General features: G+C 65.3%; 3 protein-coding genes across 8 annotated transcripts in view; 2 read left to right on the forward strand and 1 right to left on the reverse strand.

Annotated features, from left to right (window-relative positions):
- The window catches only part of AHRR (aryl-hydrocarbon receptor repressor), a 50,324-nt gene extending 34,887 nt beyond the window's left edge, over positions 1-15,437 (reverse strand). The window contains exons 1-3 of one of the 6 annotated variants that reach the window (XM_036225655.1): positions 15,316-15,437; positions 6,716-6,786; positions 3,593-3,774 (exon numbers count right to left, since the gene is read on the reverse strand). In XM_036225655.1, the coding sequence (XP_036081548.1) occupies positions 3,593-3,774; positions 6,716-6,777 (244 nt within the window). In that variant the 5' untranslated portion in view covers positions 6,778-6,786; positions 15,316-15,437. Of the gene's footprint in view, positions 1-3,592; positions 3,775-6,715; positions 6,787-7,103; positions 8,675-14,184; positions 14,311-14,567; positions 14,741-15,315 lie in introns of those variants that run through there. The other 5 variants (XM_036225656.1, XM_036225657.1, XM_036225654.1 and 2 more) reach the window with 5 other exon arrangements.
- Positions 14,124-15,381, forward strand: LOC118606917 (translation initiation factor IF-2-like). The gene is made up of 3 exons (XM_036226296.1): positions 14,124-14,300; positions 14,354-14,628; positions 14,736-15,381. Exons 1-3 carry the CDS (start codon positions 14,124-14,126, stop codon positions 15,349-15,351), a joined length of 1,068 nt encoding a protein of 355 aa, XP_036082189.1. The 3' UTR covers positions 15,352-15,381.
- A 1,347-nt stretch (positions 15,438-16,784) lies between the features above and the next one.
- Positions 16,785-27,285, forward strand: LOC118606918 (translation initiation factor IF-2-like). The gene is made up of 4 exons (XM_036226297.1): positions 16,785-16,891; positions 17,174-17,345; positions 25,609-25,883; positions 25,991-27,285. The coding sequence occupies exons 1-4, from the start codon at positions 16,785-16,787 to the stop codon at positions 26,604-26,606; spliced, it is 1,170 nt and encodes a 389-aa protein (XP_036082190.1). The 3' UTR covers positions 26,607-27,285.
- The last annotated feature ends 677 nt before the right edge of the window (positions 27,286-27,962 follow it).

Raw genomic sequence — 27,962 nt, forward strand, 5'->3', positions numbered from 1 at the left:
TTTTCTTCTAATTGATATATAGTCTCATTCCACTTTTTTCTCTCCGCTAGTTTAAAAGTTAAACCTCATTTTTTTCTGTCTTAATGATTACCCTAAGTTAGCTAATGACCCTCCAAAGGTAATTAATACAAGAACCATGGACTCCAACATGAAACTCCTGCCGCAGGTTTACGTGCTGCGTGGCTAGGGACCTACCCCGTTCCTGCCCCCACAGCTGTGCGGGCCTCTGCCCAGCACGGTGGGTGCCGCCTGCCTGGCTCCCCGCCTCGAGCAAGCACCCTTCCTGCATCTCAGGCCTCCCGCCTGGGACGCCTCCCTGCTGCACGGAGCGACCCGCTAAGACCCCCTCCCATTCGGCTCTTTGGTTCCCAGCTTCATCCAAGTTTCGGCTCCCGTGTGTTCATTCCTGCTGGCTCACCGGCACATCTTACAGGTCTCAGACAGTCCACCCTCCTGCTCTGGCTCTTCCCGGCAGGAGGCCTGGCCGTCGCTGGTCAGCACTGGAGGCCGCCACACTGCGCGTCTGGAGGTGTGGCCAGTGGCTCTCCAGTGCACCTGCGAGGTGACAGCTGCTTAGTGTGGGCTCCTTGGGTCGGAAATCTGGCCGAGGCCGCAGGAGGGCAGGTGCCAACTACATCCAAGTCCCACAGTGTGACTCAGTCCCCCAGGGGACCTGCCTGGGCTGCCACGGAGGCGTCAGAGGTGACAGGCCCCGGGCTGGGGGGGCCGTGCTATGAGTCCCGCACTCCTCCTGCACCAGCGGAGTGTGTGGTGCTTCCTCCCCGCCCCTCGTGCCAGCGAGGAGCGTCATGGGGACCCCTGCCAGGGCCGCGTGCTCCTGGGGCTGGCGGGGACGCTGAAGCCCTGGGTGCCCAGGAAACCCAAGGGGCAGGGCAGGGGCTGCGCCAGGAGCTCCCGCCGGGAAGCCGAGCTGAGCGTGCGAAGCGCCGCGGCCAACTGGGGCCGGAAGAGCCGGTTTCCTGGGTGGCAGGCGGGGCCCACGTCACAGATGTGCCTGCAGGTGTGAGCGGAGGCTTCACCCTCGGACACCTGGGGCCACGGAAGGAACTGCAAGTGACGGCGGAGAGGACGCACGGCCGGTCGGCTCCCAGCACACGGACCGCGGGCGCGAGCTTTCAGGAAGCTGGGACGGCGCCGCCAGCCGGGTCCTGGCCCCGTCACGGCGCCACCCTAGCCCTCCCGGGCCCCCAGCTGCTCAGCCTGTCTGGGAGCTGCAGCTGGCGACATCGAGCTGCCCGGAGGGGCCAGCGAGGCCCCCGGGCTGCCCCGTTCTCTTGAGCCTTCACGCAAGTCAACGCTATAGTCAACGACATCAGGAAATTTCAGGCCGCTGTTGCTCTTTGAGGCTGAAACTCCCCAGTTCACGTCCTTCCCAAAGGACACATTTTACGCAAGCTCCAGTGCGAGAAGCTCGTCCAGTCCCGGGCCAGCGAGCACAGAGGAAGATCCAGTGTTTGTAGTCAGACTTCTTCTAACTTCACAGTGGAAACGAATTCAGGAAGCGTTTAGAATTTCCTCTAAAACATACAACTTTGGAATCCTTGATAGAAAAGGCTAGATGGACAAATCGGGATTGTTACGGCACTCGACTCGACGGTGGCAGTCACCACGGCCCCACTGTGCAGGCCACCGACCTGCTGCGTGACTCAGCCTCGAAGGCGCAGGCGGGCGCCAGGGCGTCCAGCAGAACTGGAGCCTTTCCGGGACCTCCAACCCCGGCTAGCTGGGCACAGCTGGACCGGGCCCGAGAGGAAGCACTGGTCCCCTCCCAATCTGCCCACCCGGAAGCCCGGTCTGCATGGGCGTGTCAGAAGGAGAAGCCTGGCGACAGGCCTCAGGGTGCCCAGCACCGGGCCCGAGCTGCCCCTGTGGCACAGTCGCTCCTCCACAATGAAGAGGCACGTCACAGAGGCCAGGCTGGGGAGCCCGCCCCCCGTCCCCGTACGTGTCTCAGCCGCTCGTCACATCGCGGCCGTCCTGCACACCGTGACGACACCCCAGGTCGCCCCACGGAACAGCCCTCAACACCCCTGGGGCCGAGAGTGACACCGAGTAGCCCTGGGCGAGGTGGCCCTACTGCCGCGACCGGGGGATGCCGAGGACCCCCGCCCCGCGAGGGCTGTGGAGGTGCGTGGCGGCCAGCAGGCCTCCCGCGAGCTGTCGCATACGCCGTGACAGACCTCTCCCCGCGGGACGCGGGGCCCCAGCCCGGGCCGGAAGGCCGGCTGGCCTGGTCTCCTCGCAGCCCCCCGGGGCCTGGCAGCCAGCGCTGAGTCCGCAGGGGACCGGGAACGACGCCCTCCCCTCCTCGGAGGCGCCGCCGGCCAGGAGGCTCCAGGCCGGCTGAGGGGTGTCACGTCCAGCTCCGCCGGGGACACAGAAGCCTGGCACCCACCACTCAACCAAGCACCGAGGCTCTGCAGGTGAGCAAGTCCTCTGGGCCCCAGGGCGCCTGCACCTCGAGGTCTAAGGGGGCATGGCACTTCCAGGGGCAGAAGGGACCACGGCCAGGCACTGGACACGGGCAGGGAGAACTCAGACAGAGCTCGGACGCAGCTCGGAGGGCAGCCGGCTCAGAACCACGAGGACCGAGGCGACCGGGTGGGACGGGGCTCCGCAGCGCGGCCCCAGGGGCCTCGGAGCTGCGCACCGGCGGGCGGCCGAGCGAGGGTCCTTGCAGCGGCAGGTGGGGGGCCAGCCCGGCACCCCGGGGCTAGTGACACCCAGGGCAGCAGGGGAGGAACAGGAAATCCCTCGGCCCCTGGAAAAGGACCCACCCGAGACGCGGGACGCCTTGGAGCAGCCTGCAGGCCCCTGACTGGCCACGGGGAGGTGGGGTGAAGGCGGCGGGCTGAGTCCTCAGGGAAACCGTCCTCCCTCCCCGGGGGGCCAGCGACGGGGGCACAGTCACCGCGGGGGAGGCGGGAGGTCCTGGCCCCCAGCCCCCGCCCTCCTCGCTGCAGCCCCAGGCGACCGCTCAGCACGTGAGCGGCCTGCCCTCGCCGTCCGCAGCCCCCGCCCCTCCCTGGTGTCCACATCCATCTACGTGAGACGTGCGCCTGATCTGTGAACCTGATCTGCTCCTCAAGACACGCCCCGAGTTCGTGATTTTGTAAGAAGCTTGGACTTAATCCAGGGGTGACAGCAGCAGTCGCAGGCTTTAAAGGGTGGTGACGAACACATTTCTTTCTCCACATAGAGAACGAGGCCCAGCCTGGAGCTCAGGGACCCCCGGGGCCAAGAGGGGCCGGCGCATAGCAGCCCCAGGACAGGCAAAGCCACACGCGGAGTGGGCCGCCCGGCGCTTACCCCGGCTGACAGCAGCGCCAGGCCCGCTGAGCTCAGCCCGCTCCTGCTCCCCACGAAGAGGACCTGCCTGGTCCCCACGGCCCCCGCCATGAGCCAGGCCAACAGGGGGACGCCCGGCCCCTGCCCCTCCCCCGGGCTGCTCTGCTTCATCAGCCTCAGCCACCCCTCCTCTCCGAAGGTCCCCAGGACAAGTGCCGCGGCCGGTCCCTCGGAGCTGGCGGGCCCAGGCTGGGGGGGGGGGTGGGGGGGTGGCGAGTCCTACCTTGGAAGAAGCTCTTCACGCGGAGGTAGCTGACGCTGAGACGCAGCACCGAGAGCTTGTCCAGCTTGGCGACCACGTCGGCGGGGAAGGGCAGCAGGCTGGCCAGGTGGTCCAGCTCGGCGTTGAGCCGGTCTCGGTGCCGCTTGGAGGGGTTCGACTTCTCGGCCCCCGTGGCGGGCTTCCTGCGGGGAACCAGCGCAGTCACACTGGGCGTCTGCACCTGCAGCCTCGGCCACGCAGGCGGAGGCCATTTCCCAGCCCGTCCCCAGCCACGGCTCCCCAGGAGCGATCACCCTCAAAATGGAGCCGCCCCAGGACAGACCTCGCCGGCTCCCGAAGGCGGACGCACAGGGGTCGGCTGCCCAGTCGGCGAGTCCCCCCTCCTGGGGGAGGGGCAGAGACGGAGGACGGGCGGCCGGGGCAGACACGGTCTCGCTGAGTGCCGATGCACGGTCCACGCGGTCTCAGGTGTCCGAGTCCACATGTGCGTGCACATGCATTCACACACATAAGCGCACACACACGCACACTCACACGGCCTGCTCGGGTGGGTGGCCCTGCCCCGAGTGCCGGTGGAAGCAGCCCCCCGGGGCCTCGGTTCCCCCCACAGCCGGGCGATCAGGGCGATCCCTGCCCCTCCCGCTGTGCGGCCTGCGGGGGCCCAGGGCCCTGGCTGACCCCCCCAGGAGCGGGTCCCCTGCCAGCCCCCTGCGCGCCCTCGCCGACCCCGGTGGGCCCCGGCGGGCACTGCCTCCCGGCCACCACCCCCGTCTGGCCCCCGTGCCCTGGGGTGGCCGTCTGGTCACGTGGCCGTTTCCCACCTCGGGGGACCGCGTGCCCTGCCGCCCTTCCTCCGGCTGCACCCAGACGGCCGGGCCGTGGGCAGCTCCCCGGCCAGCCGCCCCTGGGCTCCTGTGCTTGGGGCTTGGGCTCCCCTGCCCAGAAGTCTCCATAGACAGACACTTCCAGGCACGGCCGGCTCGTCCACCGGACAGCACGTGGGAGGGTGCCGGGCCGCGGCGCAGGAAGGAATGACAAGGACGTCTGGGCGTGGCGGGTGCCCGCGACCTTGGCTTTGGCAGCAGTTTCGCAGATGCTGACACAGATAACGCCAAGCTGCTGCGTTTTAAGTCTGGACAGCCGGGGTACTCGGAGCGGCCCAGCAGAGACAGGGGGAGCACCCGACACGCTGCTGCACCCCAAGGCCCCCCAGGACCCAACAGCGCCAAGGTCCACTGTCTCTGCACCCAGTGTCCAGCCCCAGGGGGCCTCTTGGGGCAGGTTCAGCCCAGGGGCCGGGCGCCTGTGAGTCTAACGAATTCCATGTGCTCTGGTCACCCGCACCTTCCAGGGAAAGATGGGCACGCACAGATCCGCCACCCACGCGCGCCCCCGAGGACAGGGCCCGAGCACAGGGCCGGACCTCGGCCCGCAGCCCCACGCCCTCCGCGCGGCGCCTGCGGCCCACCTGCAGGCCGCGCCTGCGCAGCGGCGACCCGCGAGCCCGCGGCCGCCGGCTGCTGTCCCAGGTGCTGGCAGGTGCGCGCGTGTCCCGCGTCAGCGACCAAGGCCTTACTACTACTCTCGGCGCGGCAGGTGGCGTGAGCCTCGGCGAGTCTGTGTCGTTTACCCATCCACGTTCCCAAGTCCCATGAGGGTGGCAGAGGGGGGTCCAGGCAGATGCCGCCCGTGCGGGGGTTTGCGCTGCGCGAGGACGCTGGGCTGCGGACCCCGCACGTTCGCAGTCTACAGTAGACAGGCCCGCGCTGCCCCCAGGGGGACGCTCCACGGCGCCCACTCCAAACGGCACCCTAAGAAGCGCCCAGGAACGGCCTCTCCAGCGCCGAGCACGTGCGAACCGCCCCTCGCGGCCCTGAGCCGGGTCACCGCCTGCGGGCGGGGCAGGCGGGGCCCCTGCGCTGGGCCCTGCGGAGGCGAGGGGGACCAGGCCGGCACCCAGGTCGGCGCGGAAACCTCTTCAGACCCGGGGGGGGCCTGGGGGGGAGGGCACTTTTCCTGAGTTTCGATCAGACGAACCTGCTACCCATTCCCAACATCAATGATTAAAAGCTATCGCTCTATAATAAATGCCTTAAAGACTCATCGCAGATCCTGTCCCTGGAAAAGACAGTCGCAAAGGCCAGAGAGCTGGCTCTGCCGCTGGCCCGCCCGGCCGCGCGCCGCTCCGCTCTGCGACGCGACAACCGTGTTTCCCGGACCAAGTGCGTCCTGCGCGCTGCCCAGGGGCCAACCATGGGAACACCACCAGGGTCCAGGGCGCCCCCCCTGCCCCTCCACCCTGCACCCCTGCACTCCGTGCCCTGCACCCGACACCCAGCCCCACAGTGCTCCGAGGTCAGGGCAGCCACACGACGCACTCCGGGGACAAAGTCCAGCCTCATGGGCCTTTGCCGCCTATCTTGGGGCTGGTGGGCCTGCGTTCCTACAAACCCCTGAACCGCTCACAGAATCCTGCAGCCACCAGAGGCCGGGCGGGCACAGGTCCCAGAAGCAGACACTGCTGCAGGTGAGCACTCATGGCCTCGTGTGCACACACGTGGTCACACGGTTGCATCACACACACACACGCACGCACACACACACAGCCAGGCAACAGTGGACACCTTGCGGGACCCCTGATGGAGGAGCCGGAGGCAGCCCGAGGGCCAGCCATGGGTAGGTGGAAGGGCAGTGGGGTGCGAGGCTCATGGGTCCCCTCCACACTCCAGCCGAACCTCCCAGAAGCCCCCAGGCGGGACGACAAGCCCCTCGCGGTCTCCTTCCACCTGGATGAGGCTCTCGAAGGAGGACCGGTGTGTCCCCCGAGGACGGGGTGTCACCAGGCAGGGTGCTCGCCACAGACCGTGGCGATGCCAAAGCCCTCCATTTGGGTGTCTGGCCAGATTAGCGCCATGGGCCTTCACCGGACCTTCCGTCAGAGTCAGGAGAGCAGGACGGGGTTCCAGGGGGCAGCTCGGCCTCCGCACACACCACAGGCCTCTGCAAAGACCTCATGCCCTGGGGTCCCCAGCAAAACCTCTCTGTGTCCACCGCTCCCCACGGAAATGCAGCCCCCCCCGTCCCCCATGACAACCCGCGAAAACCCGAAAACCCGACACTCACTGTTTCTGGACGGGCTTCCTCCTTTTGCGCCCGGCGTACGTGCACTCGCCCGGCGGGAGCATCGTCTGCACCTGGCGGGAAGAGGGGGCAGCAGGTCGGCCACAGCGAGGAGACCCCAGTGCGCTCACGCGCCCCTGGCCACCGAGGGCAGGTCCCCACAGACGGAGGCGTCAGGCCTCCCGCCCCCATCCCGGCGGTCCTCCACCCCACGGCCTCCACCCCACGGCCTCCCCTCCCCGCCCTCCCCGCCCCCCCCCCGTCCTGACCTCTGCCGCCCTCCCCGCCCCCGCCGTCCTGCCCCCTCGCGCTGAGGTCTGGCTTCTCTGTCACCACCCACGCGGGACGACCTGCCACCCATCTGGCACAAGCCTGTACTGTGCAGCCTCACCTCACACACGCGAGGACGGCACCCCGGCCCACACCCCGCCTTCCACCGACCACGCCGAGGTCTCCAGCGTGGGCGGGGACCGGTGCCACCACGCTCCTGCGGAGAAGGGCCCTGGCTCAGAAAGCTCACGGTAGATAAAGGTGCAGTCATCACAACACAGAAGCCTCCACGGCCCAAGGCTCAGCGCGCTGCCAGGGCTTGTGCGGGCGCCGAGCTGCGGGCCCTCTCCTCTCCGGGTCCTCTCCAGGGTGGGGGGGGTCGTCTTCCTCTCCCCATCCCTCCCCTTTATGGCCCTGAACTTCTGGGCCAACGGGCTTCCTCTTTTCTGTATAAAATCTCTTACTCGACTCTGCTAACTCACAGCTGCTCCGGGCCCAGCTGACCACGCCCGCCGGCCTCCGCCGACTGCGGCGCTGGGCACAGGCGCCTGCCTCCTCTGGGCCCCGAGGCTGGTCAGTCGCCCGTCTCTTCAGGTTTCCGAGCAGTGAGGATGTCGAGGCTCACACACATCCTGTAGACGGGCGGGCAGTGACCACTCGACGCCAGGCTCTGTGCCAACAGACTGAGGGACGCGGTCAGGAGCCCTCGTCCGGCCTCAAGCGTGTACAGCCTGGAAGCGGAGGCAGACTCAAACGCACAACGCCCACCCGCGCAGACAGTGCCGCGAGAATGTGCCGAGGGTCCGCTCTAAGTGCAGGAAACGGTCGGACTGTAAAGACACGAGCAAGTACAGTAGACGCCGTGCAAACAGCCGTCGAAGGCCGGGGGAGCAGCTATGAGTGTCAGACACAGTGGACCTCGGAACAAGGAAAGTCCCAGGGCCAGAGGGAGACGCCGCACAGCGACGGACGGGTCAGCGCTCCAGGAGGCCGCAGCTGTCCCGAACCTGCCTGCGCCTAACAGAGCTTCGGAACGCAAGAAGCAAAAACTAATGAAACCGGAAAGGTAATTCACCAGAGACGCCACCATTGCCCTCTCAGGAGGGACACCGACCGTCCGAACGACACACCTGCCCGGCTGCCGCGGACGCCACACCGGGGCACACGGACGCTCGCCACGGTGTGCTATGTTCAGGGGCATAAACGTAGGAGAACAGAAACCAAACGAAGTGTGTCCCCTGAGAATTATGGAATTACGCTAGAAGGATACATCGAAAATTCCCAAATATTTGGACGGCAATTCATTTCTAAATAACTGTAGGTCCAAGAAAGTCTCCTCGAGATGCAAAGGCGAACTGAGCGAAAGCGAGCACAGTGTCCCACTCCGCGGGAAACAGCCGAGCAGCTCCTCGATGGGCAGCGCTCAGTGTTCATGTCAGAAAAAGTTTCGAATACGTCATTTGGGTTTTCACTTTACGCAACTCGAAAAAGAGAAGATAAATCCAAATCAAGCCGAAAGGCAGAAATCGTTACGAGGAAAACTCAATGAAACTGAACGTCGGTTCTCTGAAAAGATCAACAAGATTGATAAAGCTCTGGCCAGGCCGATCAGGGACAGAGCTGCAGCGGCAGCGTCGGGCGTGGAGGGAGGGCCATGAGCACAGAGCCCCCGTGCCCCGCACGGGGGATGAGGGCCGTGCGCGCGCTCAGCTGTGCCCTCCCAGAACCCGAAGGCACAGCCCCACCCCGCACTCGCCTGCTGCAGGCAGCACCCTTCCGAAGGGAGCGGGGGGGCGCGGGCGTCGCGGGGACAGAGCTCGGACCCAGCAGAAATGCTGCCCTCGGGACAGGGAAGGACGCCAGAGGTCTGTGCCCGCGTGAAGGCGACGTGGGCAGGCCAGGGAGCGGCCACCCCTGGCGCCCGGCCCTGGCTCGCAGCCTCCAGCACCATGCGAGATGACTTCCTGTCACTTAGGCCGCCCGCCTGAGGCGTCTTGTCATGAGCAGACGAAGACAAATGCTGTCTCCGCAGGGTCAACAATTCAGGTGAAATGGCCAATTCCTTGACAGACATAAACTACTAAAACTCACTCAAGAAAGAACAGAGAACCTGCTCAACTGTGTGCCTACTCTGGCAATAAAAACAACGATTTCACTGGTAAATTCTACCAGTTTAAGCATTAAGTAATACCAACTCTCTGCAACCCCTGGCAGAAAATTGAAAATATAATTGAAAATTGCCAGCTCATCACCCAGACTCCAGAAAGCAAAGACATTTCATGAAGGGGGAAGTCCAGACCGACCGCGCTCATGAACCCCAGACGCGGAAACCCTCGCTTAGCTATGAGCAAACGGAGCCTGGCCGCGTGTAAGGAGCACGGTGCGTCACAAGTGAGGGTCACCCACGGCGTCCACGGCTGCTGCCACGTCCAGAACTTCATCAGCGTAATTCGCTATATCAATAAACTAAAGATGAAAGTACGATCTCCTCTATCATGCAAAAATGCATTGGACAAAATCCAAAAACTCATCAAAGTAGGGGTTGACAGGAACCTAATTAACCCCAGAAAGGACGCGGACGAAAAGCCCGCAGCCGGCATCTCACCCAATGGCCGAGGCCGAGTGCTCCCCAGAGGTCGGAGCCAGGCCCAGACACCCGCTCCCCGCCAGGACCCTGACGCAGGTGCAAGTCAGGGGCCCACAGCGCGGCGGGGAGGGGGCCGCCCTCTGCTCGGGACGCGGCCCCCAGCAGCCTTGCGGCGGCCAGCAACTGAGCCGGCAGGGCTCAGGGAAAAGGGCCGTGGCACCCCGCTCGGCCCCCGCAGGCTCCGAGGCCAACGCAGTGCTTAGGGGTTTCCAGGGGTCTCACCTGTGTGCGACTGCGGCTCTAATGCAGCCCTAAAGGAGGTGACGGGAAAAGAAATCAGGAAATGATAGCAGAAATTTGTCCAAATGTAATGAAAACTGTACCCCTACGCATTCCAGCAGGTCACTAACCAAACGCTCCTGGCTGGCAATACACGAAATAACCATCAAAGCCACGGGAGACGCTGTCGCGGGCACAGGGCAGCAAAGGCAAGAGTGACGCGGACGCCTCGCGGGCACCGGGCGCGCGGGAGGACAGCAGAGCAGCGGCCGGGGAGCGCGCAGGGGGACGCAGAGACCCGGACCCCGCGCCCTGTGAAACGGCTTCCGAACCGACGCTGCCTTGAGGGCCCCGGCCCGCGGGGTCCCCGCAGCTGACCCGCCCGCAGCGAACGGCGCCTCGCGCCAGAGGAGTCTGGCGCCGGTCGGCCGCGGCCGACAGCGCGGGGCACAGCGCCGTGGGGGCCGCGGGCGTGGCGACCGGGACGCGAGGCCAGGAGGGACCGTGCCGGGGGCTCCTACACCGGCCTCGAGGTGAGTGGCAGCCCTGTGTCCCGTGCCCACCTGCCGCCTCCGGGCTCGGGTCCCCTGCACCGGGGGCCGGACCCCGCGGGGGAAGGGGGGGCGGGGTGCGCGGGGCCTCCACGCCACGGGGCCCCACAGGCACCGCCCCCCTGCCCCGCACCGTCCGGCGGACAGCACTCCCCATTTACCCTCTGGGATCACACAAAAAGTAAGTTACAAGCTCAAACAGCTAATGTGAAAGTCCGCGTGCTTAGAGACACGCACTCAGCACACGTGGGGTTTGCCTCAGCCCGGGGAGCAGGGCCGGGTTTACAGGAACCCGCACCAGCCCACGCGACAGCCAACCACCTATGCTGGTCATCGAATAAGCTGCGCTCATTGTAAAATTCTCTCCATTTCTGTAAAATATTTGAAATTTTCCATAATAAAAATCTTAAAAGCATAAAAAGAGAGAAATATGCCATCAGAATAGACATACGAAGGTAGCCAGTCTGCGAGAAGCGTGTCAAGGACCTTCTCGGTGAATGCCGCCTGGAGAACTGGACGTCCACATGCCAGAGAAGGAAGCTGGACCCCTGCCTCACACCATGTGAAAAACATTAACCGAACTTAGTTAAAAGACCCAAGTGCAAGAGTTAAAACTATGAAACTCTTAAAGAAAACACAGGACTGTATCGTCCTGCCCTGAGACTTGGCAATGGATCCTCAGATACATTTCCAAAAGCGCAGGTAAGAAAAGAAAAACCAGACAAATTGGCCTTTATCAAAATTAAGAACCTGGGCTTGAAAGGGCACCATCGGAGGAGCGAAGAGCCTCCCTGCAGACGGGAGAATCTGCCGGCCACGTGAGCGACGGGGCCTGGTATCCAGACCCAACGAAGCACTGACATCACCAAGCCTGTCACTCGATTTAAAAACGGGCCAACAGCTCGAAGAGATGCTTTTCCCAAGGAATGGTCAACAAACACGTGGAAACATGCCAGACATTGTCGGTCGCTAGGGAACTGTAAATCAGCCGCAGTGAGTTGGCTCTCCACACCCGCTGCAATGGTGAGGCCGGACAACTGGGGAACGGCACGCGGGCCCCCGAGACGGGCCCCTGGTCCCTGGCTGGCGGGAAGGCACCATGTGCAACCACAGAACCGTGCGGCAGGTCCTCAGAAGTCGATCGGAGCCCGGTGCGACTCGCGGTCCCTCCCCGGCCCAGCGGACGGAAGGAGGCGAGGTCGACATTCGAGCGCCACAGCGGCCGAGGCCCGGAGCCAGGGGGCAGAGGCGCCCCAGCGAGCGTGAGCCCGGGTGGAACACTACGCAGCCATGAAAGTGCGTGGGCCGGGGACACCGAGGGCGCCCAGTGGCTCCGAGTGCACAGAACACTCAGGACAGCAAGTCCAGAGATGGAAAGTGGATGCGTCTTGCCAGGGCCTGAGGCGGGGCTGGGGAGTGGCCGCGATGGGGACGGAGTTTCCGTGTGGGGTGAAGGAAAAGTCTGGAATTAGACAGAGATGGTGGTTGCACAACGTTGGCAAAATACTAAGGAAATGCCACCGGACTGTACATTTTAAGTAGTTAATTTTATGTTATGTGAATTTCACCTCAATAAAAAATGCAGAGCATGGATTTATTCACCAATGTGAGTGAAAATTCTGGAGTGGAGAGAAAAGGAGGCGGAGCGGGCATGGGCCGGCCGGAGCCAGGGAGGAGCTGCCGCGGGCGGCTCGCAGCGGTTTGAGGCTGACGGTGACCTGCCTGCCGCAGGGTCGAGGGAGCTCTGCGGCGGGAGCTGGGTGGGTGAGGAGGGACGGAGTCCAGGGGGCTGGATGCTTCCGGAGGGCCAGCCTTTCCGCCGCGCCCCGTGCTGGGCCGCAGGCCAGACCGGCCTGGTCCAGACAGGGAGGGCGGGCTGTGAGGGTCTCCCTAAACTCCCAGAGGGGCCGGCTGCAGCCACCCACTCAGACACCCCTGAGGTCGAAGGCGAAGGGACAGCTGACCTGCACCAGCCCCTGGAGACCCCAGTCCTAGGGAACCCTGTCCCCAAATGAGACCCCAGCCTCAGAGCAGGGACGGTGTGGGGTGAAGGACAGCTGGGGGATGAGAAGCGCCCAAGGGACACTCAGGGGAGTGGCCTCTCACTCTCCATCCCAAATGCCCCTCGCCACAGCAGGAGCTGAGACGGGGTCCAGGCTCATCGGTGAGCCCTCCCCTCCTCGTGCCCCCCAAACCCCCACAAAGCCACAGCCTCCCTGGGCATTTCCAGGTCAGTGCCTGAACAGCACAGACATGCGGGTTACAGCGCCCAGGGCCAGCAGCGACCGCAGGCTGGACACTGCGCACCCAGGAGGCAGGTGCTGTCCGGTGCCCGTGCTGGCTTCCTAAGGGTCCGTGCTCCCCAGAAAAACGAAGCCTCCCTCACTGAGCCACTACCCTGCAGAAGCCCGTGGGGCGGGCAAGGGTCGCAGGCCTGACCCAGCTTCCTCCTCGGCCTAAGGCGGCGGGGAACTGTCCCCACTGGGCTCCTGGGGCTGCCGGCGACCAGGGCAGCACAGAGTGGGGCCCCGAGGAGGCCCGGGTGCCGCACGGAGAACACGCGGGGGGCGCGGAGGGGGTCCCTTCCGGCTCTGAGGCGTGTCAGAGCACCCGGACTCCCCCCCTGGGCTCTCCTCCTGCAGAAGTCTCGCTGAGTGTCCAGCTCAGGATACAGGGAAGCGATGAGCTCAGACCTCTCCCCACCCAGCACCCCCAGGGCGTGCAGCACCCCAGACCGAGCCCAGAAGGGGACCACTGGGTCTGAGTCCAGCTCCACGGGTCAACGCCTTGAAGTCCTCCTCTGCAAAAGGGAGTGACTGCCAGTCTTGCGTGGCCCAGGACACAGCCCAGCCCCCGAAACCAGGGCCGCGCCTCCCGCTGGCCGCTCACCTGGCCACCACGAGTGGGCACGGTCTGCACATCACCCAAGGGTCCCCTCCACCCAGGGCAGAAGCCACGCCTGAGGCAGTAACGGCTGACGTGGGACAGGGGCCGCCTGTGCCAGAGGCCACCTGGAGAGTGTCCCCAGTGGGGAGGCAGCTCACCACTGTCCTACACCCAGAGCCCAGGGGGACAGAGGCCCGGGGCACATACTCATGCACTGAGCCTCAGCAGGAGCCCCTCCAGCCTGTGGCTGGCGCCACAAAGGCTGAGCCTGCCACGATGGCATGGCACGGGTGGCCGCTGCTTCCGGGGCAATACCTGCAGGGTCTGACCGGCACCTACCCCGCCCGGTGGGGTCGCTGCGGCAGCAGCGGGAGCGCAGGTCCCCGAGGGTCCACGCCACTCACAAAGCAGCCACCCTCTAGGATGTCCAGCCACTCAGAACAAGACTTTACGAAAAAACTTGCTTGGAACCACTAACTGAAACCGAGGGAATTCCTGGAACATGCACCCCCACCCACGCCGGAGTGGGGGGAGCCGGGCACCCGCGCCCGCCCAGCCTGCAGCTGCCCCGGCAGCCCTCGGGTGCGGGGGGCGGCTCGGACCCCCCCCACCCCCGCCTCGCCCCAAACATTTCTGAAAGACACGGCTCGGAGCGAAGGGCACTTGGCCCGACTCGCGCCGCGGCGCGTCCCAGGCGGGAGCTTCAGTTCACAGCGGGGCTCGGCAACGACGCTGCGGGAGGCGCCGGGGGGCCGAGGGGACGGCTCCGCCCGCAAGTCCCGCTTTTAGTTTCAAGCGAGAAGCTGCCCGTTGGACCCCGGGGCCTGGCGACGCGGGGATGCGGTGGGAGGAGGAGGCTCCGGGCAGCGCCGAGGGAGGCGGGCGCCGCGGTCACTTACCTGCCGGCTCGGCGCGGCGGCTCCGGTGCGCGCGGGAGCAGCTGTGCGGGGAGGCGCTCGCGCATCGCGGGGACCCGGCGGCGGCTGTGGCCGCGGAAGGACCGCCCTACCGCCCCGCACGCGAGCCTGCCCCGCCCCGCCCCGGAGCCGCCGGGGAGGGAGGCGGCAGGGGGCGCGCGCGCGCCCCGCCCGGGCGCTGGTCCTGCGTGCGCCTCGGGGCGGCCGCGCCCTGCGCTCCTGCGCCCCGCGGCCTCCCAGGAAACGGTCCGCTCGGGGCGGGCGGGGTCGCGCGCCCCTTGAGGCCCTGTGCTCCCCGCAGCCCCTATTTCTCGCCCGCGGCGCCGCGTCTCGCGCACCTGCGCCCGCGTGGCTTGAGCGCGCACCTGCCCGCGGCGCAGAGGCGCAAGGCCCGGGCTCGCGCGGCCGCGAGGTCCTACCAGACAGGTAAGGTGAGCACGACGCGTCCTGCCGCGTCTGCTTGGGGGGTCGTGAGAATCCAAAGTTTCGCAACCTATGCAACAGTCATATGCCTTTGACCCCGAACTTTCCAGGAACCGCAGCGGCCTCGTGCGGCGTCGCAACCCGGGACGTTTCGGATCCCGCTGGGCGAGTGCGCGGCGGGCGCCCGGCCCCGCGCGGCGGAGCGCACGGTCCTCCAGTCGCGCTGTCCTCGCGGGCCCGCGGGCGGGGCCCCTGCACCCCCGCGGGCGCGCGCCCTCCCCCGCCCTTCCAGCCTGGGCTCCGAGGTCCGGGCGGAGCCGCCTGACGGACATCACCCCCACCCTCACCAGCTCGGCGCCCGCGTCCACCCCGGAGCTCCTGAGGCACCCTAAAATCTCTGGGCAACGTCTGAGGGGCCCCGGAGACCCCGGCCCACTCTGGCGCCATCGCAGTCACCCTGCCTGCCACGGGGTCGCCTCCCTCCCTGTCTCCCAGCCCCTTCGTGGCTCCCGGCTCGCCCCTCCGCACCCGCCACCGCCTCAGTCCAGGCCCCGCCGCCCCGGCGCGCGGCCGCGCAGCCAGCCCTGCGGCGGCTTCGGTTTCACTCCTGCCCCAAGGTCGCAGCCAAACATGTCGCTCCAGGCCCCCAGCAGGCTCCGAGCGAAGCGCCCCTCCCCCGAAGTCACCAACCTCCTTCGCCCTGGCCTCGCCGCGGCGCTCCGATGAGCCATGTGCTTTAGGCCCTGGGCGCTTGCTGTCCCCTCAGGACAGCGCCCTTCTCCGGGTCCTGCTCCTGCGTCCTCAGAGCGAACGCCCACCGCACAGGGACGGCGCCGCTGTCCTCCGCCTCCCGCCCCTGCCGCGTTCGCAGTGCGCCCCGGACATCGCGGCGGGCGTCTCTCCGCCACGCGCCGACAGGTGCCCGCCCAGGGCCGCGCCGTCTGCCTGCTGCGGAGCAGGGGCTGGAGATTTAGCTGAGTAAATGGTTTTACGTCGTTTTTTGACATGGACCCGCGCAGCTGTGTTGCCGCATGTTGATCCAACCTCTGTAAAGTGCATTACACTCAGGAAAGTCGGGTGGGTAACAGGTTACAGGTGAACTTTAATTTCTTTTTATATTTTAAAATTTTTTTGCAGTTCCTGAATGTTTTTGCAAGGAGCATGGGGTACTTTTGTACCTTTTGGTAGTTTTTTTTTTTTCTTGTTAAAGGAACTATGTAAGCATGCGTATGATATTGGGGTCCCTCTTGGGTCTGCCGTGGGAAGCTCAGGCCTGGAGGGAGCCTTGGACCCAGGAATGCGGGTGGGGACACCTGGGCGGCCACCCAGAGGGTTCGGAGCTTTGCGGTGAGAGCTGCACTCCCCCTGCCTGGGAAGACAGCACCCCTGTAACTCGGGGAGCCCCGTGCGCCTGGCTGTCCAGACGTCAGTGTCATTCAGCCAGCCCATCAGTCAGGGACTCTGCCGGGGCCCCTTCCCCGGGCAGGACAAGGACAGGAGGAGCCATGCAGCTCGAGGTGCAGAAGAAAAGTGGTGTCCACCTCCCCCCGTCCCTCAGACTGCCCTGGCTGGGCTCAGGTCAGCCGCCTTGGTCACTCCCTGGGCATGTCCCTGAGACGGAGCCTCGGGCAGGTAGTAGGACTGAGCAGAAACAGGATGGCCCTCCTCAGGGAGGCCACCGTCCCTGCAGTCCTGGGGCCTCGGGGAGAGGTGCCCTTTCTGGGAGCCTCTGGGCACCCCGCCAGGGCAAGGTGGCTCCCTACCCCCAGGCAGTGTCCCCAGGGGCTCAGCGGTCACATCTCCCCCTTGGCAACTTTGGTTCACACGACTGTTTGCAGTAACATCCAGGTGTCACCAGGACCTTCGTCACTGCCTGCCCCCCCCCCACCAGCTGGACACACCCCGAACCGCAGCCTCGGGCCCTGATCTGCAGGCCCCCCGGCAAGCCCCAGCACAAACAGGCTCTCAGGTGGCTGAGTCCTCCCGTCCCCACCAGCTGGGGACAGAGACCTCTCGCCTGGGTTATGCTCTCCCAGGGTGAAGGGAGGAGAGCTGGGGAAGGAGGAAAGCCAAGGAGCCCCCCCTCTCTCCCCACATCTGCGTCCTGACGTGGCTGTGCCAGCGATAGATGGGTGGGTGACGAGACAGCTACCTGAGCCATGACAGCCAAAAGGCTGGCCCTGCAGGAGGTGCGCAAGGCCGCGGCAGGGCCGCAGCGGGTCCCGCGGGCCAGCGGAGGAAGAGCCCGTGGCCCTCGCCTCCACAGGTGAGTAGCTCCCAGCTCCCGCGGGCTGGGCATCCTCGCCGCACCCTGCGGGCCCCAGACGCAGGCTGGCAGACGGGGGCGCGCTGCCCCCCCACAGCCCGGGCGCCCGTGGTGCTCCGGGGCAGCCCTCGGTCTTGTCTGCGCTCTCTCCCGCGCCCCCTTTCCCCGGAGGCCGAGAGAGACGCGGAGCGTTTTGTCAAGAGCTGCTGTTGTCACCGCGGGCTGACCTTTGTCACTGCGGTCCCCTCTCCCCCTCTCCCCCTCTCCGTTCCTGCCTGCCAGCCAGGAAGGGCTTCCTGCTCTGCGGGCATCAGCTCCTGCGCCCAGTGCGAGGGGCGCAGGCGTCCGGCTGCAGGTGGAGAGCCCCCCAGGAGCCCCGACGGAGGCCGCAGGAAGGGGCGGGGCCACGCAGCTTCGGGGGCGGTGGGGGGAGCCGGACCCCGCGCAGATGAGGGTGAGGGGGTGAAACAGCCTGGGGGAGTGGGCTGGGCTGAAAGCGCCCCCAACTCTCAGCGCCCCGCCTCTGCCAGGCGTGTCCTGGGCCCTGTAAGCTGGGAGCCAGGCCAGCGTCCCGACCTGAGGCGGACGCCCAGGGTCTCACCCAGCACCTCACCCAGCACGTGCGGCGGGGAAGCCCCAGGGGAGTGGGCTGGTGAAGAGCGCACAGCGGAGGCCCTGCAGCGTGCGCAGGGGCCGTTCCCGCGGACTGGGTGCTTTTCGCCCCACACTCCACCTGTCCTCCCTGCAGCTCAAAGGTTTTCGTCTCGCAGAGGCCACCCTTACACCCCCCACCGCCTGATTTGGGTTTATGGTGCAGGACAGAGCAGCGTCTTCCACGTACCCTGCTGCAGCCCCATCGCCCGCAGAAGGAGGGGAGGGGAGGGTAGAAGAGGAGAGAGCTGGGGGGGAGCGGAGGGGAGAGGCAGGAAAGGGAGGGGGAGGGGAGGGGAGGGGGGAAGGGAGAGGGGAGGGGCGGGGGGAAGGGAGAGGGGAGGGGCGGGGGAGGGGGAGAGCAGATGCAGGCAGAGGGGGAGGGGCGAGGCGCGGGGGGGGGGGCAGGGCCGGCCTCCCGCTTCCTGGCACACTCACTGTCCTGCTTCCTGCCCTGCTCTACCCGGACTGAGCCGTGGTGACTCATTTGCTTGGTTTTCTGGGACCTGCTGCTGTCCCCACATCCTTCGGCAGCTCCGTACATTCTGTCGTGAGCCTTCCACGGTTCCGTGACTCAGACCGTCCCCACCCCCCATGGCCGCGCCCTCTGGGCAGCCCACTCAGCCCGTCCCCGCGGTTCCCCGGTTCCCAGGCTTTCCTCTGGGTCCACTGGCGTTGGCTGGAGCATGTCCTGTGGAAGCCGAAGGGGGCAGGAGGAGCATGTTTGGGGGACAGGCCACCTGTGGGGACAGGCTGCCCCCCAGCCTCAGGGCCTGTGCCCCCCCCCCCCCCGCCCCGCCCACGCCCCACCTGCTGGGCCTCCCAGGTGGGGTCACCTGTCAGCTCTGGAAAACAACCCTGACGCCTCCCCCACCATCGGCCCACACTTTTTTGTTTTGAGATTTTCTTCCCTGCAGTTTTTTCTGTTTTTCCCTTCCAGGTAGTCTATTTTTAATTTCTACACTTCTCATTCTGTATTTTCTTTCTTATTGAATAGGTCTCTTTTTATTAAAATTATTGAGGTGACATTGGTTAATCAAACCAAATGTTTCAAGTGCACGATTCAACAACGTCACATACGGCACATTGCGTGTTCACCGCCCAAAGTTAAACCCCCTTCCGTCACCAGACATTGGGCCCCCTGTACCCCATCTCCCGCCCCCGCCCCCGCCCCCGCTCCACGCCGGCAGCCGCTGTCCACATCTGGTCCAGCCCGAGTCTGTTCGTCTGCCTCCTCTGGGCCTGCCTCCTCTGGGCCCCGAGGCTGGTCAGTCGCCCGTCTCTTCAGGTTTCCGAGCAGTGAGGATGTCGAGGCTCACACACATCCTGTAGACGGGCGGGCAGTGACCACTCGACGCCAGGCTCTGTGCCAACAGACTGAGGGACGCGGTCAGGAGCCCTCGTCCGGCCTCAAGCGTGTACAGCCTGGAAGCGGAGGCAGACTCAAACGCACAACGCCCACCCGCGCAGACAGTGCCGCGAGAATGTGCCGAGGGTCCGCTCTAAGTGCAGGAAACGGTCGGACTGTAAAGACACGAGCAAGTACAGTAGACGCCGTGCAAACAGCCGTCGAAGGCCGGGGGAGCAGCTATGAGTGTCAGACACAGTGGACCTCGGAACAAGGAAAGTCCCAGGGCCAGAGGGAGACGCCGCACAGCGACGGACGGGTCAGCGCTCCAGGAGGCCGCAGCTGTCCCGAACCTGCCTGCGCCTAACAGAGCTTCGGAACGCAAGAAGCAAAAACTAATGAAACCGGAAAGGTAATTCACCAGAGACGCCACCATTGCCCTCTCAGGAGGGACACCGACCGTCCGAACGACACACCTGCCCGGCTGCCGCGGACGCCACACCGGGGCACACGGACGCTCGCCACGATGTGCTATGTTCAGGGGCATAAACGTAGGAGAACAGAAACCAAACGAAGTGTGTCCCCTGAGAATTATGGAATTACGCTAGAAGGATACATCGAAAATTCCCAAATATTTGGACGGCAATTCATTTCTAAATAACTGTAGGTCCAAGAAAGTCTCCTCGAGATGCAAAGGCGAACTGAGCGAAAGCGAGCACAGTGTCCCACTCCGCGGGAAACAGCCGAGCAGCTCCTCGATGGGCAGCGCTCAGTGTTCATGTCAGAAAAAGTTTCGAATACGTCATTTGGGTTTTCACTTTACGCAACTCGAAAAAGAGAAGATAAATCCAAATCAAGCCGAAAGGCAGAAATCGTTACGAGGAAAACTCAATGAAACTGAACGTCGGTTCTCTGAAAAGATCAACAAGATTGATAAAGCTCTGGCCAGGCCGATCAGGGACAGAGCTGCAGCGGCAGCGTCGGGCGTGGAGGGAGGGCCATGAGCACAGAGCCCCCGTGCCCCGCACGGGGGATGAGGGCCGTGCGCGCGCTCAGCTGTGCCCTCCCAGAACCCGAAGGCACAGCCCCACCCCGCACTCGCCTGCTGCAGGCAGCACCCTTCCGAAGGGAGCGGGGGGCGCGGGCGTCGCGGGGACAGAGCTCGGACCCAGCAGAAATGCTGCCCTCGGGACAGGGAAGGACGCCAGAGGTCTGTGCCCGCGTGAAGGCGACGTGGGCAGGCCAGGGAGCGGCCACCCCTGGCGCCCGGCCCTGGCTCGCAGCCTCCAGCACCATGCGAGATGACTTCCTGTCACTTAGGCCGCCCGCCTGAGGCGTCTTGTCATGAGCAGACGAAGACAAATGCTGTCTCCGCAGGGTCAACAATTCAGGTGAAATGGCCAATTCCTTGACAGACATAAACTACTAAAACTCACTCAAGAAAGAACAGAGAACCTGCTCAACTGTGTGCCTACTCTGGCAATAAAAACAACGATTTCACTGGTAAATTCTACCAGTTTAAGCATTAAGTAATACCAACTCTCTGCAACCCCTGGCAGAAAATTGAAAATATAATTGAAAATTGCCAGCTCATCACCCAGACTCCAGAAAGCAAAGACATTTCATGAAGGGGGAAGTCCAGACCGACCGCGCTCATGAACCCCAACGCGGAAACCCTCGCTTAGCTATGAGCAAACGGAGCCTGGCCGCGTGTAAGGAGCACGGTGCGTCACAAGTGAGGGTCACCCACGGCGTCCACGGCTGCTGCCACGTCCAGAACTTCATCAGCGTAATTCGCTATATCAATAAACTAAAGATGAAAGTACGATCTCCTCTATCATGCAAAAATGCATTGGACAAAATCCAAAAACTCATCAAAGTAGGGGTTGACAGGAACCTAATTAACCCCAGAAAGGACGCGGACGAAAAGCCCGCAGCCGGCATCTCACCCAATGGCCGAGGCCGAGTGCTCCCCAGAGGTCGGAGCCAGGCCCAGACACCCGCTCCCCGCCAGGACCCTGACGCAGGTGCAAGTCAGGGGCCCACAGCGCGGCGGGGAGGGGGCCGCCCTCTGCTCGGGACGCGGCCCCCAGCAGCCTTGCGGCGGCCAGCAACTGAGCCGGCAGGGCTCAGGGAAAAGGGCCGTGGCACCCCGCTCGGCCCCCGCAGGCTCCGAGGCCAACGCAGTGCTTAGGGGTTTCCAGGGGTCTCACCTGTGTGCGACTGCGGCTCTAATGCAGCCCTAAAGGAGGTGACGGGAAAAGAAATCAGGAAATGATAGCAGAAATTTGTCCAAATGTAATGAAAACTGTACCCCTACGCATTCCAGCAGGTCACTAACCAAACGCTCCTGGCTGGCAATACACGAAATAACCATCAAAGCCACGGGAGACGCTGTCGCGGGCACAGGGCAGCAAAGGCAAGAGTGACGCGGACGCCTCGCGGGCACCGGGCGCGCGGGAGGACAGCAGAGCAGCGGCCGGGGAGCGCGCAGGGGGACGCAGAGACCCGGACCCCGCGCCCTGTGAAACGGCTTCCGAACCGACGCTGCCTTGAGGGCCCCGGCCCGCGGGGTCCCCGCAGCTGACCCGCCCGCAGCGAACGGCGCCTCGCGCCAGAGGAGTCTGGCGCCGGTCGGCCGCGGCCGACAGCGCGGGGCACAGCGCCGTGGGGGCCGCGGGCGTGGCGACCGGGACGCGAGGCCAGGAGGGACCGTGCCGGGGGCTCCTACACCGGCCTCGAGGTGAGTGGCAGCCCTGTGTCCCGTGCCCACCTGCCGCCTCCGGGCTCGGGTCCCCTGCACCGGGGGCCGGACCCCGCGGGGGAAGGGGGGGCGGGGTGCGCGGGGCCTCCACGCCACGGGGCCCCACAGGCACCGCCCCCCTGCCCCGCACCGTCCGGCGGACAGCACTCCCCATTTACCCTCTGGGATCACACAAAAAGTAAGTTACAAGCTCAAACAGCTAATGTGAAAGTCCGCGTGCTTAGAGACACGCACTCAGCACACGTGGGGTTTGCCTCAGCCCGGGGAGCAGGGCCGGGTTTACAGGAACCCGCACCAGCCCACGCGACAGCCAACCACCTATGCTGGTCATCGAATAAGCTGCGCTCATTGTAAAATTCTCTCCATTTCTGTAAAATATTTGAAATTTTCCATAATAAAAATCTTAAAAGCATAAAAAGAGAGAAATATGCCATCAGAATAGACATACGAAGGTAGCCAGTCTGCGAGAAGCGTGTCAAGGACCTTCTCGGTGAATGCCGCCTGGAGAACTGGACGTCCACATGCCAGAGAAGGAAGCTGGACCCCTGCCTCACACCATGTGAAAAACATTAACCGAACTTAGTTAAAAGACCCAAGTGCAAGAGTTAAAACTATGAAACTCTTAAAGAAAACACAGGACTGTATCGTCCTGCCCTGAGACTTGGCAATGGATCCTCAGATACATTTCCAAAAGCGCAGGTAAGAAAAGAAAAACCAGACAAATTGGCCTTTATCAAAATTAAGAACCTGGGCTTGAAAGGGCACCATCGGAGGAGCGAAGAGCCTCCCTGCAGACGGGAGAATCTGCCGGCCACGTGAGCGACGGGGCCTGGTATCCAGACCCAACGAAGCACTGACATCACCAAGCCTGTCACTCGATTTAAAAACGGGCCAACAGCTCGAAGAGATGCTTTTCCCAAGGAATGGTCAACAAACACGTGGAAACATGCCAGACATTGTCGGTCGCTAGGGAACTGTAAATCAGCCGCAGTGAGTTGGCTCTCCACACCCGCTGCAATGGTGAGGCCGGACAACTGGGGAACGGCACGCGGGCCCCCGAGACGGGCCCCTGGTCCCTGGCTGGCGGGAAGGCACCATGTGCAACCACAGAACCGTGCGGCAGGTCCTCAGAAGTCGATCGGAGCCCGGTGCGACTCGCGGTCCCTCCCCGGCCCAGCGGACGGAAGGAGGCGAGGTCGACATTCGAGCGCCACAGCGGCCGAGGCCCGGAGCCAGGGGGCAGAGGCGCCCCAGCGAGCGTGAGCCCGGGTGGAACACTACGCAGCCATGAAAGTGCGTGGGCCGGGGACACCGAGGGCGCCCAGTGGCTCCGAGTGCACAGAACACTCAGGACAGCAAGTCCAGAGATGGAAAGTGGATGCGTCTTGCCAGGGCCTGAGGCGGGGCTGGGGAGTGGCCGCGATGGGGACGGAGTTTCCGTGTGGGGTGAAGGAAAAGTCTGGAATTAGACAGAGATGGTGGTTGCACAACGTTGGCAAAATACTAAGGAAATGCCACCGGACTGTACATTTTAAGTAGTTAATTTTATGTTATGTGAATTTCACCTCAATAAAAAATGCAGAGCATGGATTTATTCACCAATGTGAGTGAAAATTCTGGAGTGGAGAGAAAAGGAGGCGGAGCGGGCATGGGCCGGCCGGAGCCAGGGAGGAGCTGCCGCGGGCGGCTCGCAGCGGTTTGAGGCTGACGGTGACCTGCCTGCCGCAGGGTCGAGGGAGCTCTGCGGCGGGAGCTGGGTGGGTGAGGAGGGACGGAGTCCAGGGGGCTGGATGCTTCCGGAGGGCCAGCCTTTCCGCCGCGCCCCGTGCTGGGCCGCAGGCCAGACCGGCCTGGTCCAGACAGGGAGGGCGGGCTGTGAGGGTCTCCCTAAACTCCCAGAGGGGCCGGCTGCAGCCACCCACTCAGACACCCCTGAGGTCGAAGGCGAAGGGACAGCTGACCTGCACCAGCCCCTGGAGACCCCAGTCCTAGGGAACCCTGTCCCCAAATGAGACCCCAGCCTCAGAGCAGGGACGGTGTGGGGTGAAGGACAGCTGGGGGATGAGAAGCGCCCAAGGGACACTCAGGGGAGTGGCCTCTCACTCTCCATCCCAAATGCCCCTCGCCACAGCAGGAGCTGAGACGGGGTCCAGGCTCATCGGTGAGCCCTCCCCTCCTCGTGCCCCCCAAACCCCCACAAAGCCACAGCCTCCCTGGGCATTTCCAGGTCAGTGCCTGAACAGCACAGACATGCGGGTTACAGCGCCCAGGGCCAGCAGCGACCGCAGGCTGGACACTGCGCACCCAGGAGGCAGGTGCTGTCCGGTGCCCGTGCTGGCTTCCTAAGGGTCCGTGCTCCCCAGAAAAACGAAGCCTCCCTCACTGAGCCACTACCCTGCAGAAGCCCGTGGGGCGGGCAAGGGTCGCAGGCCTGACCCAGCTTCCTCCTCGGCCTAAGGCGGCGGGGAACTGTCCCCACTGGGCTCCTGGGGCTGCCGGCGACCAGGGCAGCACAGAGTGGGGCCCCGAGGAGGCCCGGGTGCCGCACGGAGAACACGCGGGGGGCGCGGAGGGGGTCCCTTCCGGCTCTGAGGCGTGTCAGAGCACCCGGACTCCCCCCCTGGGCTCTCCTCCTGCAGAAGTCTCGCTGAGTGTCCAGCTCAGGATACAGGGAAGCGATGAGCTCAGACCTCTCCCCACCCAGCACCCCCAGGGCGTGCAGCACCCCAGACCGAGCCCAGAAGGGGACCACTGGGTCTGAGTCCAGCTCCACGGGTCAACGCCTTGAAGTCCTCCTCTGCAAAAGGGAGTGACTGCCAGTCTTGCGTGGCCCAGGACACAGCCCAGCCCCCGAAACCAGGGCCGCGCCTCCCGCTGGCCGCTCACCTGGCCACCACGAGTGGGCACGGTCTGCACATCACCCAAGGGTCCCCTCCACCCAGGGCAGAAGCCACGCCTGAGGCAGTAGTAACGGCTGACGTGGGACAGGGGCCGCCTGTGCCAGAGGCCACCTGGAGAGTGTCCCCAGTGGGGAGGCAGCTCACCACTGTCCTACACCCAGAGCCCAGGGGGACAGAGGCCCGGGGCACATACTCATGCACTGAGCCTCAGCAGGAGCCCCTCCAGCCTGTGGCTGGCGCCACAAAGGCTGAGCCTGCCACGATGGCATGGCACGGGTGGCCGCTGCTTCCGGGGCAATACCTGCAGGGTCTGACCGGCACCTACCCCGCCCGGTGGGGTCGCTGCGGCAGCAGCGGGAGCGCAGGTCCCCGAGGGTCCACGCCACTCACAAAGCAGCCACCCTCTAGGATGTCCAGCCACTCAGAACAAGACTTTACGAAAAAACTTGCTTGGAACCACTAACTGAAACCGAGGGAATTCCTGGAACATGCACCCCCACCCACGCCGGAGTGGGGGGAGCCGGGCACCCGCGCCCGCCCAGCCTGCAGCTGCCCCGGCAGCCCTCGGGTGCGGGGGGCGGCTCGGACCCCCCCCACCCCCGCCTCGCCCCAAACATTTCTGAAAGACACGGCTCGGAGCGAAGGGCACTTGGCCCGACTCGCGCCGCGGCGCGTCCCAGGCGGGAGCTTCAGTTCACAGCGGGGCTCGGCAACGACGCTGCGGGAGGCGCCGGGGGGCCGAGGGGACGGCTCCGCCCGCAAGTCCCGCTTTTAGTTTCAAGCGAGAAGCTGCCCGTTGGACCCCGGGGCCTGGCGACGCGGGGATGCGGTGGGAGGAGGAGGCTCCGGGCAGCGCCGAGGGAGGCGGGCGCCGCGGTCACTTACCTGCCGGCTCGGCGCGGCGGCTCCGGTGCGCGCGGGAGCAGCTGTGCGGGGAGGCGCTCGCGCATCGCGGGGACCCGGCGGCGGCTGTGGCCGCGGAAGGACCGCCCTACCGCCCCGCACGCGAGCCTGCCCCGCCCCGCCCCGGAGCCGCCGGGGAGGGAGGCGGCAGGGGGCGCGCGCGCGCCCCGCCCGGGCGCTGGTCCTGCGTGCGCCTCGGGGCGGCCGCGCCCTGCGCTCCTGCGCCCCGCGGCCTCCCAGGAAACGGTCCGCTCGGGGCGGGCGGGGTCGCGCGCCCCTTGAGGCCCTGTGCTCCCCGCAGCCCCTATTTCTCGCCCGCGGCGCCGCGTCTCGCGCACCTGCGCCCGCGTGGCTTGAGCGCGCACCTGCCCGCGGCGCAGAGGCGCAAGGCCCGGGCTCGCGCGGCCGCGAGGTCCTACCAGACAGGTAAGGTGAGCACGACGCGTCCTGCCGCGTCTGCTTGGGGGGTCGTGAGAATCCAAAGTTTCGCAACCTATGCAACAGTCATATGCCTTTGACCCCGAACTTTCCAGGAACCGCAGCGGCCTCGTGCGGCGTCGCAACCCGGGACGTTTCGGATCCCGCTGGGCGAGTGCGCGGCGGGCGCCCGGCCCCGCGCGGCGGAGCGCACGGTCCTCCAGTCGCGCTGTCCTCGCGGGCCCGCGGGCGGGGCCCCTGCACCCCCGCGGGCGCGCGCCCTCCCCCGCCCTTCCAGCCTGGGCTCCGAGGTCCGGGCGGAGCCGCCTGACGGACATCACCCCCACCCTCACCAGCTCGGCGCCCGCGTCCACCCCGGAGCTCCTGAGGCACCCTAAAATCTCTGGGCAACGTCTGAGGGGCCCCGGAGACCCCGGCCCACTCTGGCGCCATCGCAGTCACCCTGCCTGCCACGGGGTCGCCTCCCTCCCTGTCTCCCAGCCCCTTCGTGGCTCCCGGCTCGCCCCTCCGCACCCGCCACCGCCTCAGTCCAGGCCCCGCCGCCCCGGCGCGCGGCCGCGCAGCCAGCCCTGCGGCGGCTTCGGTTTCACTCCTGCCCCAAGGTCGCAGCCAAACATGTCGCTCCAGGCCCCCAGCAGGCTCCGAGCGAAGCGCCCCTCCCCCGAAGTCACCAACCTCCTTCGCCCTGGCCTCGCCGCGGCGCTCCGATGAGCCATGTGCTTTAGGCCCTGGGCGCTTGCTGTCCCCTCAGGACAGCGCCCTTCTCCGGGTCCTGCTCCTGCGTCCTCAGAGCGAACGCCCACCGCACAGGGACGGCGCCGCTGTCCTCCGCCTCCCGCCCCTGCCGCGTTCGCAGTGCGCCCCGGACATCGCGGCGGGCGTCTCTCCGCCACGCGCCGACAGGTGCCCGCCCAGGGCCGCGCCGTCTGCCTGCTGCGGAGCAGGGGCTGGAGATTTAGCTGAGTAAATGGTTTTACGTCGTTTTTTGACATGGACCCGCGCAGCTGTGTTGCCGCATGTTGATCCAACCTCTGTAAAGTGCATTACACTCAGGAAAGTCGGGTGGGTAACAGGTTACAGGTGAACTTTAATTTCTTTTTATATTTTAAAATTTTTTTGCAGTTCCTGAATGTTTTTGCAAGGAGCATGGGGTACTTTTGTACCTTTTTGGTAGTTTTTTTTTTTTCTTGTTAAAGGAACTATGTAAGCATGCGTATGATATTGGGGTCCCTCTTGGGTCTGCCGTGGGAAGCTCAGGCCTGGAGGGAGCCTTGGACCCAGGAATGCGGGTGGGGACACCTGGGCGGCCACCCAGAGGGTTCGGAGCTTTGCGGTGAGAGCTGCACTCCCCCTGCCTGGGAAGACAGCACCCCTGTAACTCGGGGAGCCCCGTGCGCCTGGCTGTCCAGACGTCAGTGTCATTCAGCCAGCCCATCAGTCAGGGACTCTGCCGGGGCCCCTTCCCCGGGCAGGACAAGGACAGGAGGAGCCATGCAGCTCGAGGTGCAGAAGAAAAGTGGTGTCCACCTCCCCCCGTCCCTCAGACTGCCCTGGCTGGGCTCAGGTCAGCCGCCTTGGTCACTCCCTGGGCATGTCCCTGAGACGGAGCCTCGGGCAGGTAGTAGGACTGAGCAGAAACAGGATGGCCCTCCTCAGGGAGGCCACCGTCCCTGCAGTCCTGGGGCCTCGGGGAGAGGTGCCCTTTCTGGGAGCCTCTGGGCACCCCGCCAGGGCAAGGTGGCTCCCTACCCCCAGGCAGTGTCCCCAGGGGCTCAGCGGTCACATCTCCCCCTTGGCAACTTTGGTTCACACGACTGTTTGCAGTAACATCCAGGTGTCACCAGGACCTTCGTCACTGCCTGCCCCCCCCCCCACCAGCTGGACACACCCCGAACCGCAGCCTCGGGCCCTGATCTGCAGGCCCCCCGGCAAGCCCCAGCACAAACAGGCTCTCAGGTGGCTGAGTCCTCCCGTCCCCACCAGCTGGGGACAGAGACCTCTCGCCTGGGTTATGCTCTCCCAGGGTGAAGGGAGGAGAGCTGGGGAAGGAGGAAAGCCAAGGAGCCC

Source organism: Rousettus aegyptiacus, unplaced genomic scaffold (assembly GCF_014176215.1).
Source record: "Rousettus aegyptiacus isolate mRouAeg1 unplaced genomic scaffold, mRouAeg1.p scaffold_m13_p_8, whole genome shotgun sequence".
In the NCBI taxonomy this organism is placed as follows: Eukaryota; Metazoa; Chordata; class Mammalia; order Chiroptera; family Pteropodidae; genus Rousettus; species Rousettus aegyptiacus.

Excerpts from the sequence above, each read along its gene's own strand:
- LOC118606917 (XM_036226296.1), top strand. The coding sequence starts at position 14,124 with ATGCGGTGGGAGGAGGAGGCTCCGGGCAGCGCCGAGGGAGGCGGGCGC. Across the intron at positions 14,301-14,353 it reads AAGGACCGCCCTACCGCCCC|GGGGCGCGCGCGCGCCCCGC; the intron begins GCACGCGAGCCT and ends GGGAGGCGGCAG. Across the intron at positions 14,629-14,735 it reads CGCGAGGTCCTACCAGACAG|GAACCGCAGCGGCCTCGTGC; the intron begins GTAAGGTGAGCA and ends CGAACTTTCCAG.
- LOC118606918 (XM_036226297.1), top strand. The coding sequence starts at position 16,785 with ATGACAGCCAAAAGGCTGGCCCTGCAGGAGGTGCGCAAGGCCGCGGCA. Across the intron at positions 16,892-17,173 it reads CGTGGCCCTCGCCTCCACAG|CCAGGAAGGGCTTCCTGCTC; the intron begins GTGAGTAGCTCC and ends CCTGCCTGCCAG. Across the intron at positions 17,346-25,608 it reads CGGACCCCGCGCAGATGAGG|GGGGCGCGCGCGCGCCCCGC; the intron begins GTGAGGGGGTGA and ends GGGAGGCGGCAG.